This window comes from Perissodus microlepis, chromosome 20, assembly GCF_051167445.1.
Source record: "Perissodus microlepis isolate ML-2025 ecotype Zambia chromosome 20, ASM5116744v1, whole genome shotgun sequence".
Classification (NCBI taxonomy): domain Eukaryota; kingdom Metazoa; phylum Chordata; class Actinopteri; order Cichliformes; family Cichlidae; genus Perissodus; species Perissodus microlepis.
Window position 1 is genome coordinate 25,321,269 of NC_140480.1, and position 16,217 is coordinate 25,337,485.

At 42.2% G+C, this 16,217-nt stretch overlaps 1 protein-coding gene across 2 annotated transcripts in view; it reads right to left on the bottom strand.

The window, feature by feature from the left end:
• Positions 1-16,217, bottom strand: part of scube3 (signal peptide, CUB domain, EGF-like 3) — a 79,237-nt gene that overhangs the window by 40,894 nt on the left and 22,126 nt on the right. For both annotated transcript variants that reach the window (XM_084916089.1, XM_084916090.1), the window contains exons 3-4: positions 13,954-14,079; positions 5,328-5,462 (exon numbers count right to left, since the gene is read on the bottom strand). In XM_084916089.1, coding sequence (XP_084772215.1) covers positions 5,328-5,462; positions 13,954-14,079 — 261 coding nt within the window. The remainder of the gene's footprint in view (positions 1-5,327; positions 5,463-13,953; positions 14,080-16,217) is intronic.

Here is a 16,217-nt window from a genome sequence, read left to right on the forward strand (position 1 = left end):
TTAAAGCAACATTCCTTCCTCTTAGATAATGGGCCCTTAAAAGTTTTAATAGGAGGATAAAAATGTCAGCGCATGGAAAGGAGAATGGGAAAAGAGTCGGACTGGGTTGGGCTGAGCCGCAACGCAGATGGTCAGACAGAGCAACAGGCCAGTGAGCCGGTCAAGGAAGTAACTCTTCCCCACTGACTCTAAGAGCAGCGAGTCCATCCAAGTGCTACTGTTTGGGTTTTCTGATTTTCTGCAGCTCTCAGAAGCCTTGTTGAGGCTTCTTATTTCACTCCCTTTTTTCCAGAGAGGAGCCACTAAAGGCATAAACAAGCAGAAAATGGAAAAAGATAGCAGACATCTGGACTGATATACCTCACTGCTTGAGTGCTTGTTGTACATCTTAATATGTTGTGTTTCTAGAGTAAAACAAAGCGTGGAGAGCTACCATGATGAAAAACAAAAAATAAGAGGAGAAACATAACCTAAAACAGTTACATTTATAGACTTTAGAAGACTAAAATAGACAAGAATGTGCTAGATATGATTAAAGCTCTTGAGAATCTCGATTTCTACTGTAGAAAAAACATATTGAGGAAACCGTGTGTGTGTGAGCCTGTAAGCGTACGTCTATTAAGGTATGTGGATGCATTGACACACAGGTGTATTTGCATAATGTATGCATGTGGCACACACATTTGAGAGTGTCGGCCCATCTGTGTCACACACAGTTGTGCAGCACCTGCTGTGGATGTGCCACTCTCCCCTTCACTCCTCCCCCATTCTATCAAGGTCACGTCACTGTGCAGTCCCAAAGGAGCCAGGCGCCCTCCCAGCAGAACAGACAACACAGCAGAGCACATCCAGGCTGCAGGCTTTCTTCGATACGGAGATACAAAAGGCATGAGATACAGTATGTTATTACAAAGCCCAATTCTCTCCAAAATCAAAGCAAGAGGCAACTGCAGAAGGCATCTGTCTCTGCAGAGCCTAGTCTGGCCCTCTGGTTAAGCCCATGATAGCCAAATGTTAGTGGAAAAACCCCACTGGCACTCTGGCAGTCCGCACCAGCGAGCTGGGCTGGCCAGCTTAGAGATGGCCTTCAACAAACCCACGAGGAAAAAGGATGCCCGTCTCAAATGAGGTTCAGAGAATTCGGTGGCAAGGCAGCCAACATTTGCTGAAGCTCAAGCCACTGATGTATATTTGTTAAAGGGTGGGGATGGAAGGGAGGAAGGGCATGGGTCCTGTGAAAGTCTGGACAAATAGCTAAGATGTGGGAAGATAATATAGGAAAGAGGCAGAGGAAGAGAAAGGAACGAACAGGGAAGGAACAGAAAGAAAGACACACACACACACAAAAGTGTCCGTATGTCTTTATCTGTGCAGCTCGAAGTCTCTGCTCTACTTCCCTAAAATAGGAAAAGAGCCTGGTTATACGGTTGGGCTGCAGAGCAATGAAGCAGCGACTTTTGCACTTGTAAAAACAGTTCTGCGGCCAATGCACAGACAGGCGGGCAGACCCACTGAGATCCACGAGAGCAATCATGAAAGAACCATGTCGGCTTCTGCACAATGGGACAACCACTGTTACATAAACATATATTAAAAGCATACAAACTTTCCTTTTACAAAAACAAATGGATGCATAAAGAATTTCTCTTTGCAATCTTAAATAAGAAGCATCGCATCACAAGAACAATGGAAACTGGCCCTTTATCAGCGCATTACTTCATGAAATTAAAATGTGAAACAGCCTGATAAATGGATATTACAGTCGAGGAACTTGGGTTATTTTATCCATTTATGTAAACACAAAAGCAATAAAACAGGGTTCAAGGACTCTGTGCCTTGTTTCAAACTGGAGGAACACTAACTGAGAATATAATATAAATATTACGAACGTGAGCTAATTTATCAGAAAACTTCTTATTGTGTTGCAGTTTTAGCCTGCACATAAGTGCTTCTAAGGTCAACATGCCACAATCTGCATCTAAATGTTAAAAAAGGACACGCCAGGATGTGCCTCTATTGGAATAAAACTGGAAATTATTAACCTGCCTTCCTGTGCATGCAAGTCTGTATGTGACGATTATTGTGTAACTATTTGAACCTGAGAAAGAAAACGTGAGAGAGAGAGATTAGCTGCGCAAAGGGAAAAAGCCAAACCGGGAAGCTAATGGAAGCTGTAAACATAGGAAGAGGTTTTCACTGGCAAAGTAAACATTTCATGGACAGAAAAGCTCTACTGTAGACAAAAAAACATCACCAATCAGGTGACTGTGAGATACATTTTTAGAAGAAATTTCTCAGTTATTCTTTCTAATATGATATAAGAAAATGCCGATTTGATAATCATGTTGGAACATGAAATGGAATGGAATGTGTAAACGTGGCCCATATTTCTTTTTTTTTTTAATGATCACTTTTCCATTACAAGATCATTTTTGGATGATACATTTTCTTCTTGAGTGCAAACTCTGCTTGGAGGTAATGCCTGTTCATCTGTTTCTGATTGAGCACTTTGAAGACTTAAGTGCAACAGTCTATTACAGTCTCCTTCAGCAGTGAAAGGTGACAGTAAAGCCTCGGGGCTCATGTAATCAAATTTTTCGGCGCAATGAGCTTTAGACACTCTGGAACCTAATCATCAGACTACTGAGAACTTTCAAACTCCATGTTGCCGCTCTGCAGCTTTCATGGCATAGTCAACCACATTTATATCATCACACTGATTGGCAGTGACAAGACGTTGGATTCAGAAGGCTCATTTTCTCTTTCAAAGTTACATCACCCTGCTAACTTGTGTCGGTTCAACTTGCTTCTTGAGCTGCACCGTTTCTAAATCATTTCCTACCAGTGGATGAGTCAACTTTCACATCCCGTGTATCCTGTTTTTTGTATTCAGAACTAAAGATAAATATACTGAATACTCAAAGCACTATACATGACTTGCATAACCAACCATCAGTATGCACTTAAGGTAATTGCCATACCGGATATTCAGAAATGTATGAGGCTGAAATTATGGATGTGTGGGTTGACTGAGACTGAAATTCCTGAATTCCAATGTGCTGGATCCCATCTCACGCACATACGTCCCTGTCATCCTCCTATATAAGAGAGATAATAAATCAAACGCAGAGCAGTGGAGCCCTCTTGACCTAAATGGCATTCCTATCAACCACTAAGCACCTTGGCTGGCCTTTGAAAAGCTTTATTTCTTGACTGGAAGAAATGTTTGGGGAGAATAAATGAACTGTTACAGCTAGACGATGGAGCCTTCACTTGGTCATAGTTATTCCTGCTGAGGGGGCAGGGGCAGGTCTAATAAGAGACAGGCCAGCAGCAGCCTTGTCATTAGCTGAGAGGCTGGCAGACCCCTGCTGCCTAATTGGCACAGGCTCACTGCTAACAAGGGCTCGCTACCAGCAGGGGAAACAGACCGGTAGCAAAAGGCACTGCAGTGTCCAGGTCTGTGCTGTCCTTGGAAAAACTGGTAGAAGTTACCCAGGGAACACCTGACCCATTAATGGAAGAAATGGAAAGCTGATGTCTTTTTAATGAGAACAATAAAGCTCATGAGCAAACTGCACCCCAGGCTTTGCTCTTTAAAAGAAGGGCTGGCTGAATGGATGGAGGGTTGCATTTAAACTGGCTTGGCTGGGTGATTAAATCAGCTTTCATTTTCTCAATCATTTTTTTCCCCCTGAGCAGCGTGTGTAATGTTTCTGTAAACGAGCACGGTGAAATTTGCTGAAATTCTGTGGGGTTCTTGTTCTGTAACAAGGCAAAGTCACTTCCTCACCAATTGCATTTTCATACAGACACATACTGTTGTAATAAGAGCAGTAATAATAAGCAGACGAGTAGCTGCTCTGTCTCTTTGTCTTCCAAAAGTAATGAAACAATGACTAGGCGTCTATCTGATCACTATCGGAAGTTTGTAGATTTATGGCAGCTTTAATCTCTAGATCCAAACGGGTCTCATCTGTAAGCAATAAAGACGATATTAATATTAAAAGGGGAGATCGACAGAAACAAGGTGCATTTACAAAAGAAAGAAAGAATAAACACAAAAGAAAAGAGAGCAGGGCAAGAACGGACTTGCTCACACGTCTGTTTCTGCATCTATATAGTAGTAGGCCTTTGAAACACATGATCCGGCTTTTCACCTCACTCAAAAAACACTACGTTTATGAAATGTAAACACTGACAGTTCACTAGGCCAGACTAAGCTCATAAACCAGACTTCCAAGATCCTCATTTCACCATCCAGGGAAATTAGGAACAGCACAATCTAATGACTCCCAGCAAAGGCAGGCGTCTCACAAGAGACAGAACAGGGACGAGGAGGTCACCGACCCTGCTGGACGTGTTGTCTGCACCTTCTGGATAAAAGGTGCTGTTGCAAACCATAGGAAACGAGAGAAAAGATCCAACACAGACCCAGCCCAGTTTGGCAGAACTAAGGAATCTCTCAGACAGCTGGATAAATACCCCTGGAATACAGGTATGCATTTTGTGTAACTACATGCAGCCGAATTGTGCGTCACCCTTTACAGGGGCAGGGTGCTCAACACAGATTATATTCAAGTTGAGTTAGTTCTCTACTTTGGTAGCACACCCAAGCCGACAGTATCCAAACCAGCTGTTGGGCTGACAGCTAAATCAATGTGTGAGCACTCCCTGTGTTAATCTATCCAAAGATAAAGTCTGGAGGTCAAAAAAACACTCACTGCTGTGAGTTTTACTATAACTGCACAGAGTCTGTTAGCATTTGGATTACTTTGTTTGATACAGAGCTATGGTGTTATAAATGTATGTATGTCCGCAGTGCCCCTGAGTTTGGTAACTAAGCCTCAGAGCTGGTTGGCTCATCTTCTTCTGTCATGTCTCCATCCCACAGGAATGAACGCTCTATAAACAAGAGGTGTGTCAGCCCCAGGCTATACCTTTAATTGTTTTCTGTGCTCACAGTCCCCCCGTAAGCCACTCATGCCACAGATACCTTAAAAAGCTGCGAAGCACTAGGCTCAATTTGAAAGGGTGTGTAAAAAGCAAAAAGTGATTTATCCCTTCTTCTTCTTCCCCCTTCAGACTTTGACTTACCCTTTTTCACTGAGACCTGTCAGGACTGATTCCTTTCTCATGATTAAAAATGCCTCAAATTCACCATCATCGCGTGTCACAAAGAGGCTTAACAACATCCAAAAATAACTTTAAATTTGCATTTAATATGAGGTGTCACCACATATGGTAATATACAACGTTTCACTATTGAACAACATGTTTGTGCATGCGCGCGCGCGTGCGTGTGTGTGTGTGTGTGTGTGTGTAACCTTTTGGCCTTTGGATACAGGTATGCTGGTTGTCACTCAGGAGAAAGCCCTCTCTGCAGCGGCACTCATAGCTGCCCATCATGTTGACGCATATCTGCTGACATCCGCCGTTGCCTTCAGAGCACTCATCCACATCTGCCCGGAGACACAAAGCAAAATTAACAAGAGTGCTTCAAGACAGACCAAAAATTACACTGATTAACAATTGTCTCAAGTCATCTGGGAAATCATTACCCATTTAATAAACAAACTCGAACATGGATGATATGTATGTGAACAACTATTATCTATTTAAGAGTGCAAATGAAAGGTTTCTAAACAAATATTACAGAAATTTCAGATTTTAACTGTATTTTTTTACTGAAGAAGAGTCTACAGCCATGCGCCTCATCTGTCCCACATTTGCATTTATCTCCAGGGGTTGAAGTAATACTGTCACCCTGTAACTAGCTCTGGCTTATCATAATAGTCATTCAGTGGAAAACGGTTCACAAATATAGCTTTAGTAATTATCCAACTAGTGTCTCTTGCCATACTTGAAGCTCTCTTTCTGTGGCTGTAACTGAACCACAGAAATGCTTTTAGTAAATTGTCAAAAGTAACAATGTAAGAATGGTGATAGTTAGCATTTTATATCTACCATGTTCCCTGCTTTGTTTACTGTGTTAGAATAAAAGTTTGTAGGTATGTGGTAATCAAAGTATTAGACAAATCTCAATTTTCACCAGATGATAAGGGCGAGGAGGACAAAAACACAAGCAAAACATTTAATTCGCCTCAAAAATCATATGTAGAGAAAGAAAAAAGTTAAGCAATACATTGAGATCTACTGGGATTGTGAAGATTGTACCAGTTTTAATGATCTCTACAGATGCAGCACTAGCAGGGCTTAAACAATATATCATATTGTATCTAAGAATTAATTTAAAAATATATAATTTGTAATTTCAAACATTTTCATCCTCTCAAAAAAACCTGAGGTTATTATTTAAGTGCAAATGTCATACAAGAGTTTGTCTTAAGCTGAGGAGTTTGAATCTGTCATAATGGTTATCTGACATGGCACCACAGCAGACTTGCACTAAAACCTCCAACTGTGCGGCACTAAGCCGTAAAAATGCACATGCAGCACAATCCCTTGGCAACTGGGAAACCTGATCCACCTGGGCCAGAGTACCTGCTGATGACGAGTGTCTGTCAGCCCCGTGACGGGAGGAATGCAGAGAAAGGGAGGAATGAGGTGGGGGGAGGATGGTGAGGAAAAGAAGAGATGGAAAGAGTAGAGAGCAGGGGGATTTTTGCTTTGGGGGAGGTGAGGAGGAGCTGCACCACAAGGGTATATGAAAGCAAAGCATTTACAAAGGTGTCAGTTTCCCTTTCTTTTCACAAAAAGAAAGGGAAACTGACCACAAGCAGGAGTTACTGACTTTATTTTCATTGGTAATAAATTGTACTCTTCCAGCTGTTCTTTCTGAATATACAACTCCCATCCAGGCTCATTGTTCTTCTTGACAAAAGAAACAAATGAAAAGTGTCACAAATGAAATGACGGAGCTTGTATGCCATGTTTTGCTGCTTATTTTTGCCTGGAGTGCAGCAGAGCTTTGCTCCTGTTGCCCTCTGTGTGTCTGAGGTGTAGTTGTAGAGATGACACTCCATATTCTTCCTTTCCCTCTGAGATTTGGGGTCCTGGTTCCTTTCTACTGACCACGCTGGAACCTTATCCATTCCTCTGCTCAATCCATTAAAAATCTGCTGTATATACAAGCCTTTTTTTTAATAAACCGTCATGCGAAACTAATTTACTGTCTATTTGTCCAGTCTGAGAAGGCCTCTGGATTAAGTTTCCTTTCTGGGGAATTCTCAGTACAGGAAGAGCTAGAAATTAAACTTACTTTTCTTTTTTCTTCTATTTCCACTCACAGACTTGGATTCACTGGTGTACAAAAACACAAAGTGGCACCTGACTAGATGGAAACTTCTGGGGTTTATAAGTAGGTCAGTGGCAGGTAGCACTTATAAACCTCGTCAGCTTGCCAAGTGTGCTGTCCTGTCCTCACATTCCATGAGCAAAAATGTCTCTTTCCGCTAAAACAAAAAAACAAAACAAAAACAAAATAAAAAAACCCCAAACGTGTCACATCAGTTAAGACTAATGGTAAAAACATTACTCTGCAACCAGGTGAAGCATCGTTATCTGAAAAACAAACTTTACAGGAAAGTTCACATTTAGGCTTAAACTCAAGAGTAAAAGACGGAGAATTTATGAAAAGCTTGGCAAGGCTTTCATTCAACTGTGTGGCTGCTTGGTGTTGACCTCGTGGTCTCATCTCTTCATCATGAAAGTGGCAGCGACAGAGGGAAGACCTTTGAGCTGACGAAAGCAGCCGGCAACCTACAGCTGCGCCTTTGCAGATAAACTGTTAGCACGTAGCTAAAAAAAGAACTTTCACAACTCACAGAGAAATTTGTCCAAACATATGCAAAAGTCTCTTTTTCTGTTTCTTTCCCTTTCCTCTCTTCCTTCAACACACACACACCTACCAAAAATTTGGACATATAAAGGCTACATAAATACAACAGTCCTGGATGCATGAGCAAAATGCCCATGAGATATGCAACCAGTCTCCGAGGACCTGTGGGAATTCTCCTTCCATACCATCAGCGCATCAGTGAAGGTTTAATTTCCTGATTCCTTCATCCTTCCAAATGAGGCGTCGTCTGTAGGTAGATCTCTCCTGTTTAAATAGCTCCCATAATTGCCTGTGTTGTGTGCTGGGCAAGGCTGGCGTCCAAAGCAAATATTTCCAAGCGGAAAGGGGTTCTGGCATGGCCAGGCGAAGTGCTCATGTTATTTGGACTTAAAACATTTTTTAAAAATTCTCTAGAGAGGGCAGGAAAAAAAAAGTCTTAATCAAGTTAAAAGGGCCCTCTTTCTGAAAAATGAGACATGTCTCCGCTCCATCCCTCCTTCACTTTAGGAGACGAAGGAGAAAGAAGGCCTCAAACTGAGAGAGATTAAGAGATTGGTTGTGTTTGCGGAGGCCATGTCCGTTGGTTTCTCAGATAGCTCTGCCTGTATATATAACATTTGGCCTTGCACAGAGCTTTAAAGTCGTGTAAACATGTTGGCTGCTTTACAGAAACCCCCGAACCCCCTTTTTTGAAGAAATACGTTTTTCCTTCTCCGTTTTGTAAAGGTTCAGTGTCTTTCGGAACATTATTGCTGACAAAGACTTTTTTTTTTTTTTTAATTCCAGCGAGGAGTGTGGAAAAAAAAATGCTATCTGTGAGGCTGTCCATGTATCCATCCCAGTCCTTGGCCTCTATCTGAATCAAACAGAGCTGGCTCTGTAGTCTAGGAGGAACAGAGACAAGGAGATGAATGGAGAGACATTGGCCTCTTTGCACAATTCATTCACAGGAGTCGAGTTGGCTTGCGCTCTTTTAATAAGGCAGCAAAACAGGGCCATGTGCAGCGATGGGCAGCAACAGCTGGTGGGCTACAGGAGCAGACTTTGCTGCTTCATAGATGAGCAGAAATCAGCTTGGCTTGACTGAGCATCAGTGGGGAAGGAGTGGCACATCCACAGCCAGCTTCAATTAAAACAAGATCCCTTCTCATTTCAAACAGGATTACAGGATTTCCTTTTTTTCTATGTTGCTTCTGGACTTCAGTGGCACAGCGCATTCATAAACCCACTTGACTTAGCAGTGACCATGACGCCAGTATTGAACATAGTCTGAGAGGACAAACTGAAGGCGCAGATGCTGAAGCTGCACACATTCAGCAGTACTCCAGCACCTGTCAGCTGAGTTTTTCTAAATTGGTATAATGCAGGAAGTCCTGATCTTTCATCTGCAGAGCACACAATCTCTTAAATCACCAGAAATGTGTTTGACCATGACAGGGTGGAAGCCTTAAACGCTTATAGCGCTGAGCAATTTATTAGTTCCAGCTCTTCCTGTCCTCCCGACGCACTGTTTCAATACAGCTAACTGATTCACATGTGCTAAGCAAACATGAATTAATTCCGTTAACTATAGCATTTCATTCTTAAATCAGCAGCAAGGTTTGATTGTTTATGCCATTACATAAACAACGCTAATAAAGCAATGATTAAATTCAGAAACTTTTTGACTTCACCCGTCTCCCAGGTAACCATTGTTGCAAACAAAGCACAGACTTAGATTTCAGATCCAATCACCCGCCGAGCTATTTCCTAAATGAAAATCTATGAGCTAAGATCACGCTTAACAGTGCTCGTCTGCTCCTCCAAAACAAGTCTGGAAGTATTTTAAAAAGAAAACCTCAGGATAAATGTTTGGATGGACACTGCTATGTCAAGGAGACAAGAGGCCCTGCCATGATGGCTCCCAGTCTGCTGCATGCTTACATCCCTAAGACCAATCACAGGCTTGAGTTTCCCCCCAGAGCCCTGCCAGTGGGCTCAGCTGGAATTGTTCATTTCATGGTGGATGGGACTGAACAATCCTGAGAATGGAGAGAGAGAGAGTGGGCGATAGCTAATTCACCAATCTCACATCTATTCTTTAGCTCATCACTCCAGCTCCTCTGAGCTATGGAGAGACTCTCTCGTCCCAGCCCTTATCTGTCTGTTTCACAACAAAAGCAAAGTGACTTCTCGCTGGGGAGAAAGCTGGATATTTGCATCTGCAGCAAGAAGTCAAGAAGGGTTAGTGCTAAGCACAAGAAGTATCCATATGGTCCTGAACGCCCCCTGGGTTTCATGACTGAGGGGTTAAACGGATAATCATTGCCCTGACTCATTGCTGCACATTTAGGAGTTAAAAGTGGTAGTAAACCCAAGCTAGTGTCGAGTATTTTATGTCAGTGTCAGGGGTTTGGAGGTTATCCTCACTGCACTGGAAGAGTGGCCAATGCACTTAAGGAAAGCATTTAGTAGGCTGCAATGCAAATCTGCGTGAAGGTCTTTGATGACCACCTTTTTCCATCAGAACCTGGTCAATAATACATCAGTCTGAAACCTCCTGTTTCATTAGCTTTCCTTGCAGTATGATCCCAAAGGATTACATAGATGGGGTTCAGCCAGGAGACGACTCAGACACTTTTGTTTGATGGAAACGCTTCCTGTCATCTATGAAAGCAGGAGAAAACAACGTCGCTACACAATTACAGCCTTTAGCAAAACACTAAACAGTGTTAAATGACACGACCTTTCCTCAGTTGCTACTTCAAAAGGGTCCTTCAAAAGCTCTTTTTAAGGCTGTAATGACATTGCTTTTGTGTTACAGTTCAAGCTACGTCTTTGGGGAAGGTTAAAGTAAAAGGGAATTCATTTCCCTACAGATTGCCCGAGGAATTGAGCTCTGCCAAATCAATACAAATCAAATCAGTGTTGGTCAATAAAAATCAAAGGAACATAGCATGCTAAGCTGTGTGTGGGGAGTATGTGGAGGTGGACAAAAAAAAATCAATTCTACAGAAAGAAGGATGAACATGTTCTGGACTGACGGAACAGGATGATGACTAAAAGCAAATAGCACGATGACAAACACTTATCCTTTGCAGTTTGATGGTGCTCTGTCAAACATTTGTAATGTCTATTTCAAGCCTGCCTTTGTTTCTCCCAGTGAGTCACACTCGGGATGCATGTGACTGTGGCATGCCTACTCTTGGGAGCAATAGAAATATCATTATTTGGGTGTATTAGCTCCGGAGAGAAGTGAAACGTTATCATTTGTGGTTTTAAGGAAGGAGTATTTATGCTGATACACATGGCATTATGCTTCTCGAGAGAGTTTAATGAACTAGCAAAGATAAGAGTGCATTTTGGTTTCTGTAGGACCTTAACCAAAACACATAAGTCATAAATGTGGGGACGCTGGTGCTACAGTGGGGAACTAATAGCGGTCCTCCATCTGGTTTTCATTGTAAAGAGGATGTGTGTTTTGGATTAAATTGACACCGATTCCTCTGTTTTTCCTCAGACTCAAGAAATCCTTTACAGCCTTGCCATGAAAGAGGTGCAGTGATTAAAAAGCACCCCTCCCTCACCTCTGCAAGATAATAGCCGTGACAGTTATAAAAGATGTAATCGAGTTCTTATATGCTTCACTTATTCTCCCTGTGATTTTTGAGAAGGTACAATAGCTCCCTCTGAGGTAAATTATACAAGAGTGGCATCTCACTCAGGACAGACAGGAGCAGTACGCTGTGATATCACATCACTTCCACCTTGCTGACTTTCTGACATCTTTGTGGGGTTAGGGCAGACGATGGAGACCTCAGAAACCAGAGCGTCCCCAGTGAGGCACACAAGGCAGTGTTCTGCTTCATGCTCCGCTGCCTTCTGCCACCGCCCAATGTCATTATGCTGCCAACACATCCAATTACAAGGAGCTCTGTGGCACGTGCGCCAGACAGCAAACAAAGAAGACGCTGACAGGGATGCATGTGCGCTGGCCTAACCGGTGTCCCTGAGGTGACACTCGCACACACACACACACACACACACACACACACACACACACACACACACACACACTCACCATTGCCTACTGACTGCAGAAGAACCTTAGAGACCTGAAATCTCCTGTGGGAGTTTAAAGTGCACTGTAACCATGGGAAGAAAAACAAAAACATCAAATCAAATCGCTGGAGCTTTGTGGAGGAATAGCATGAGGTAAATCCAGAGGGAGCACCTTAAAGATCTCAGACTCTAAACTCACGGTGAACTTTTGAGGATCAGGTGAGTGTCTCCTCCTCTGTGGCCTCGGGCACATCTGGTCTATAAGGGCTCTGAGGCTCTGACCTCGTCTGGGAACCAGCTGCTTAGGCTCTCCATTCCAGGGCCAAGGGGACTAATCTTTTCTCAGGGGCCAAAAAGGAGCTTAAACCTGGAAGAGGAAGCTGGGGGCCTTAAGATGAAACCTCCGCTATTCCTCTTCCTCTCCTTTCTCTGTTTGTGCTGAGGATTATTCCCTTAGCAGAGCAGAGCACGGGTATTATAACGAATTAAATTCTCCAGAAAAAGCAGTCTCTAGAGCACTTTAAGGTCTCAAGACAAGAGCCGAGATTTGCAGTTGACAGCTGCATATACACAATTCAGTCCGTCTTCAAACCCTCTTGGCTATGTTGAGATCAAAAAAAGATATTTATTCATTTAATAATTGATAGATCGTTCAAAGAAATGCAAGAGAATTTCTGATACAAATCTCAAGCTTTTCAAAGAAGTCTCTGCCCACTTACAAACCGGTCACTTGCGAGAAAAAACAAAAATAAAACATGGCAGCAGAATAAAGCAACAGAATAATAAATAAAAAAAAGGAAACTTGAAAGCTCTCTCTGTGTTTGATCGTGTGTGTTTCACTATGACAAATTATATCAAAGGGATCGATGGACGCAATTCCGTTTGATGCGCCAGCAGCAGCCACACAAACAATGTATCGCAATTACACACCTGCACGCAAGGCACACCAAATGATCCACGCACAACTGAATGCCATTACTAAATGGTTTGGAAAATAACCCAGCTTTACATGATAAATACAAGCGCACGGGTGATAAAGAGGCAGAGAGCGAGAGAGAAAGAGAGACAGTAAGACTGAAGGAAAGAGGAGGGCATCGTCAAGTCAGGACAGGTTAATTATCGATCTAAAGATGGGAGTGTTTTCCATTCCATTGTAGCTTAATCCCAGCATTACATGCAGTTCATCAAGTAAATGTGGGGCTGATTCGAGCATGATGCCTTTCGTGCCCGCATGCAGAGTCTCTTTCACAGCAAATCGTTAGGTGCTGATAAGTTTTTCTGTCATCGCTTCACCTGAATGTGAATTCTGCTGTGATAGTCACATCTAACTTTACTCCACAACAAAATCACAGCAGCTCACAGGACTAGCTGGCTTTCAGCATCAAGTGAAATGCATCATGCTGAGGCTGTAACCAAGATGGAGATGATTTCTTAGGAGCAGCGAGGTCTCACTTTGGGATTTCAAATCAAAACAAAAGGAGCGAAGGATGAGTGGATGGGGTAAAAGGAGCGAGAGGAAAGGAGGGAATGGAGGTGGGTGTATGATGTCTATGTTTAGCAGCTCCAGCTGCAGAAAGAAAACTATGTTTTCCTTTATTTCATAACCTTTTAAATGTAATACATCCTCAGTGAGGCCAACATGAATGGCACTTTGGTGAAATATGAAACCATGGGAAAACACGTCGGCTGACGGCTCACTCAGAGCGCGCAGCTCATGGTCGAACTCTTCATAAATTCTCTCCTTTTCATCAGAGATATTATAAATAAGGGCTCCATTTTCCTTTTGTGAAAGCACATGTGGAACTACCTGCTATGTGAACAAGGGAATGGCAAAAATATCTGAAGCAGCTGTCTAATAAGAGCCACGTTTGGCCTTGAGACAGACATATTACCATCCATACTGGGACATTAAACATTCAGAGTGAAGGATCTTTGCAACTACACGGGTTAGATTATGGTTAGTTTGAAATTTGACACATGTAGTTAATTATACACAAGTTCTTCTGACAAAAGCCCGTTATGGAAACAGTGTTTAACCACATGATTGTGTGACACGTAGGAGAAAAAGCAACACACAAGGACACTTCAAATACTCACACATATACACTCACCGAGACAATTGTGCCCATCATGCGCCAAGCGAAAGCCGTCGTAGCACGTGCACCTGTAATTTCCCGGGATGTTGATGCACTCGTGGACGCAGCCGCCATTGTATTCAGTTGCACACTCGTCGACATCTGCAGAAAGATGACAACATGAATGTGCTTCAGAAATGTAGCTATAACAAACCAGTTGATTTTCAAAGTATGACCACGATTAAAGAAACGTTTCAACATTTCAGAAGTACGAAAATGTCTTCTTTTGCTGAGGGTTACTTTAGCAGAGTGACATCACTTTAATATTTGCGCATTCACTGTGAACATACAGCCAGGGAGTGGTGAGCTAAGCGTACAGCCTGGAAAATTGGAAACTTTTGGCCAAACTAGATCCAAATTAATAAAATCCACACCATTTTTCTAAACCTGTAACCTCCCTGAAAGGGTTTACAGAGAATAATATCCACACCTGCTGCTGGATCAAGGACTTCCTGGTAGCAACCTCACTCGTTACAATAAAGCTCTAATAAGCCTAATACATAAAGTCAAGCCAAAACCAATCGTGTGTATAACCTTTATTTTTTTTATCATTCTTGGCACAGATTAGACAAAGCATGTTCAAAAATGATTAATTATTCCCTTAAAATAAACACATACACAATTAAGCAATCAGGTCAACTTTTAGAGGGCCCAAATCATCTGGTTTTGTTCCACCTCTGCTTTCACAAGTGCACTTTTAAGCTAAACATGGAAGAGACATCAGCTGTGGTAATTGGATGATTCACCTGCTACTGACATAACTTGGGAATCTGCCATAGACTGCTAATATTTTTTCCTTTTATTAAAACCCAACAGCCTAAGCTTTTATGACAAAGTATCCTAAAATTTGCCAGTTTCCAGTTGCCAAGACATTGACATTACTCATGGAATGTTATTTCTGGCAACATGTTAAAGCATCAGAAACCATTTTTGTTCAGTCCAAGACACTAAAAACCTTTCTACCATGACCTAAAGTATAAAGTCAGCAGCAAAATATGTAGCTATTTATACAAAACACATACCTAACTATTAAGTTATCAGAGCAAGTTAAACTGCTTTGTCACCAGGAAGATATCTTCATGAAATCAGACAAGGCCACAGTGACCCACTGCTAGTCGATACTAGGAAAGAAAAATGCTAATATTGATCTTATGACTAATAAAACCAACCTAACTTCAGCTCAAGTAGCTAAAAACTAAAGAAATGTGACACAGAAATGAGACGGAGGCAGAAAGATAAAGAGACTGCAGACTGCTATGACAGTTTAAGTGGAGTTGTCTTTTATGGTTATGATGATGGCTGAGGGGCCCATACTGAGGAGACCCAGACAAGGTGGATGAGAACACAGAGTACTTCCATTTCGCACTTACTGGCCCATTTAGGGCCAATGATTCTGGTTGTTCAGCTCCTGCTTCAAACTGCCTCTCTCAGGGCTTAATTGGACTTGACAGCAGAGGGATGGAACTAAAACATAGAGACTCTCCTGCACTCTGCTTAGTCGCTTTCCACACGTCTCCATCATTCTCCGATTGTAGCACACGATCACCCATCACTTTTTCACTGTGTTCTAGAAACACCCACCACATGTTCATGAAACACTGACTCTCCTCGACTAACTAGCTTTTATTCAGCGCTGGGCACATCTGACCATGTCAGCGCCAAAGTTGTCTTCATTCATATCTAAAAGACCTGAAAGTTTACACAGTGCTGTGTAAGCCTTTATCATGCAAGAGTAATAGGTAGGTATGTATCTGACAAATATCAGATTATTGGCGTGAGATATCGACCCCCAAAAGAACCATGTTCAGTGACAAGAAGAACATGGAGTCCTGCGACAGATGGTACGATTCCCACATAGCCGTTATCTCAGCATCATGGAGTCAGTCTGGGATTACATCGAGAAGAGAGAGACTCAGACAGCTTAAATCCACAGAGGAACTGTGGCGGTTTCTCCACAAAGCTTGGGGAAAAAAGTCCCTGTAACAAGAACAACTTAACGATCTCTGACTCCAAACACAGAAGCTCCCGGCTGTGCTAAATAAATAGATTTTTCCATTAAAAGGGAGGGCAGGAAATATTGTTAACTTCCACTGACATCTAAAGTCTAACTAAAAAGATAATAATAAAAACAAATCTATTTTTGTAAAGAAGCCAAAGTGAAATGTGAACCACTGCCCAACATATGAAAACCACACCTACAACACAGAGTGTGAAGAAAGCAACAAGCAACATAACAACCG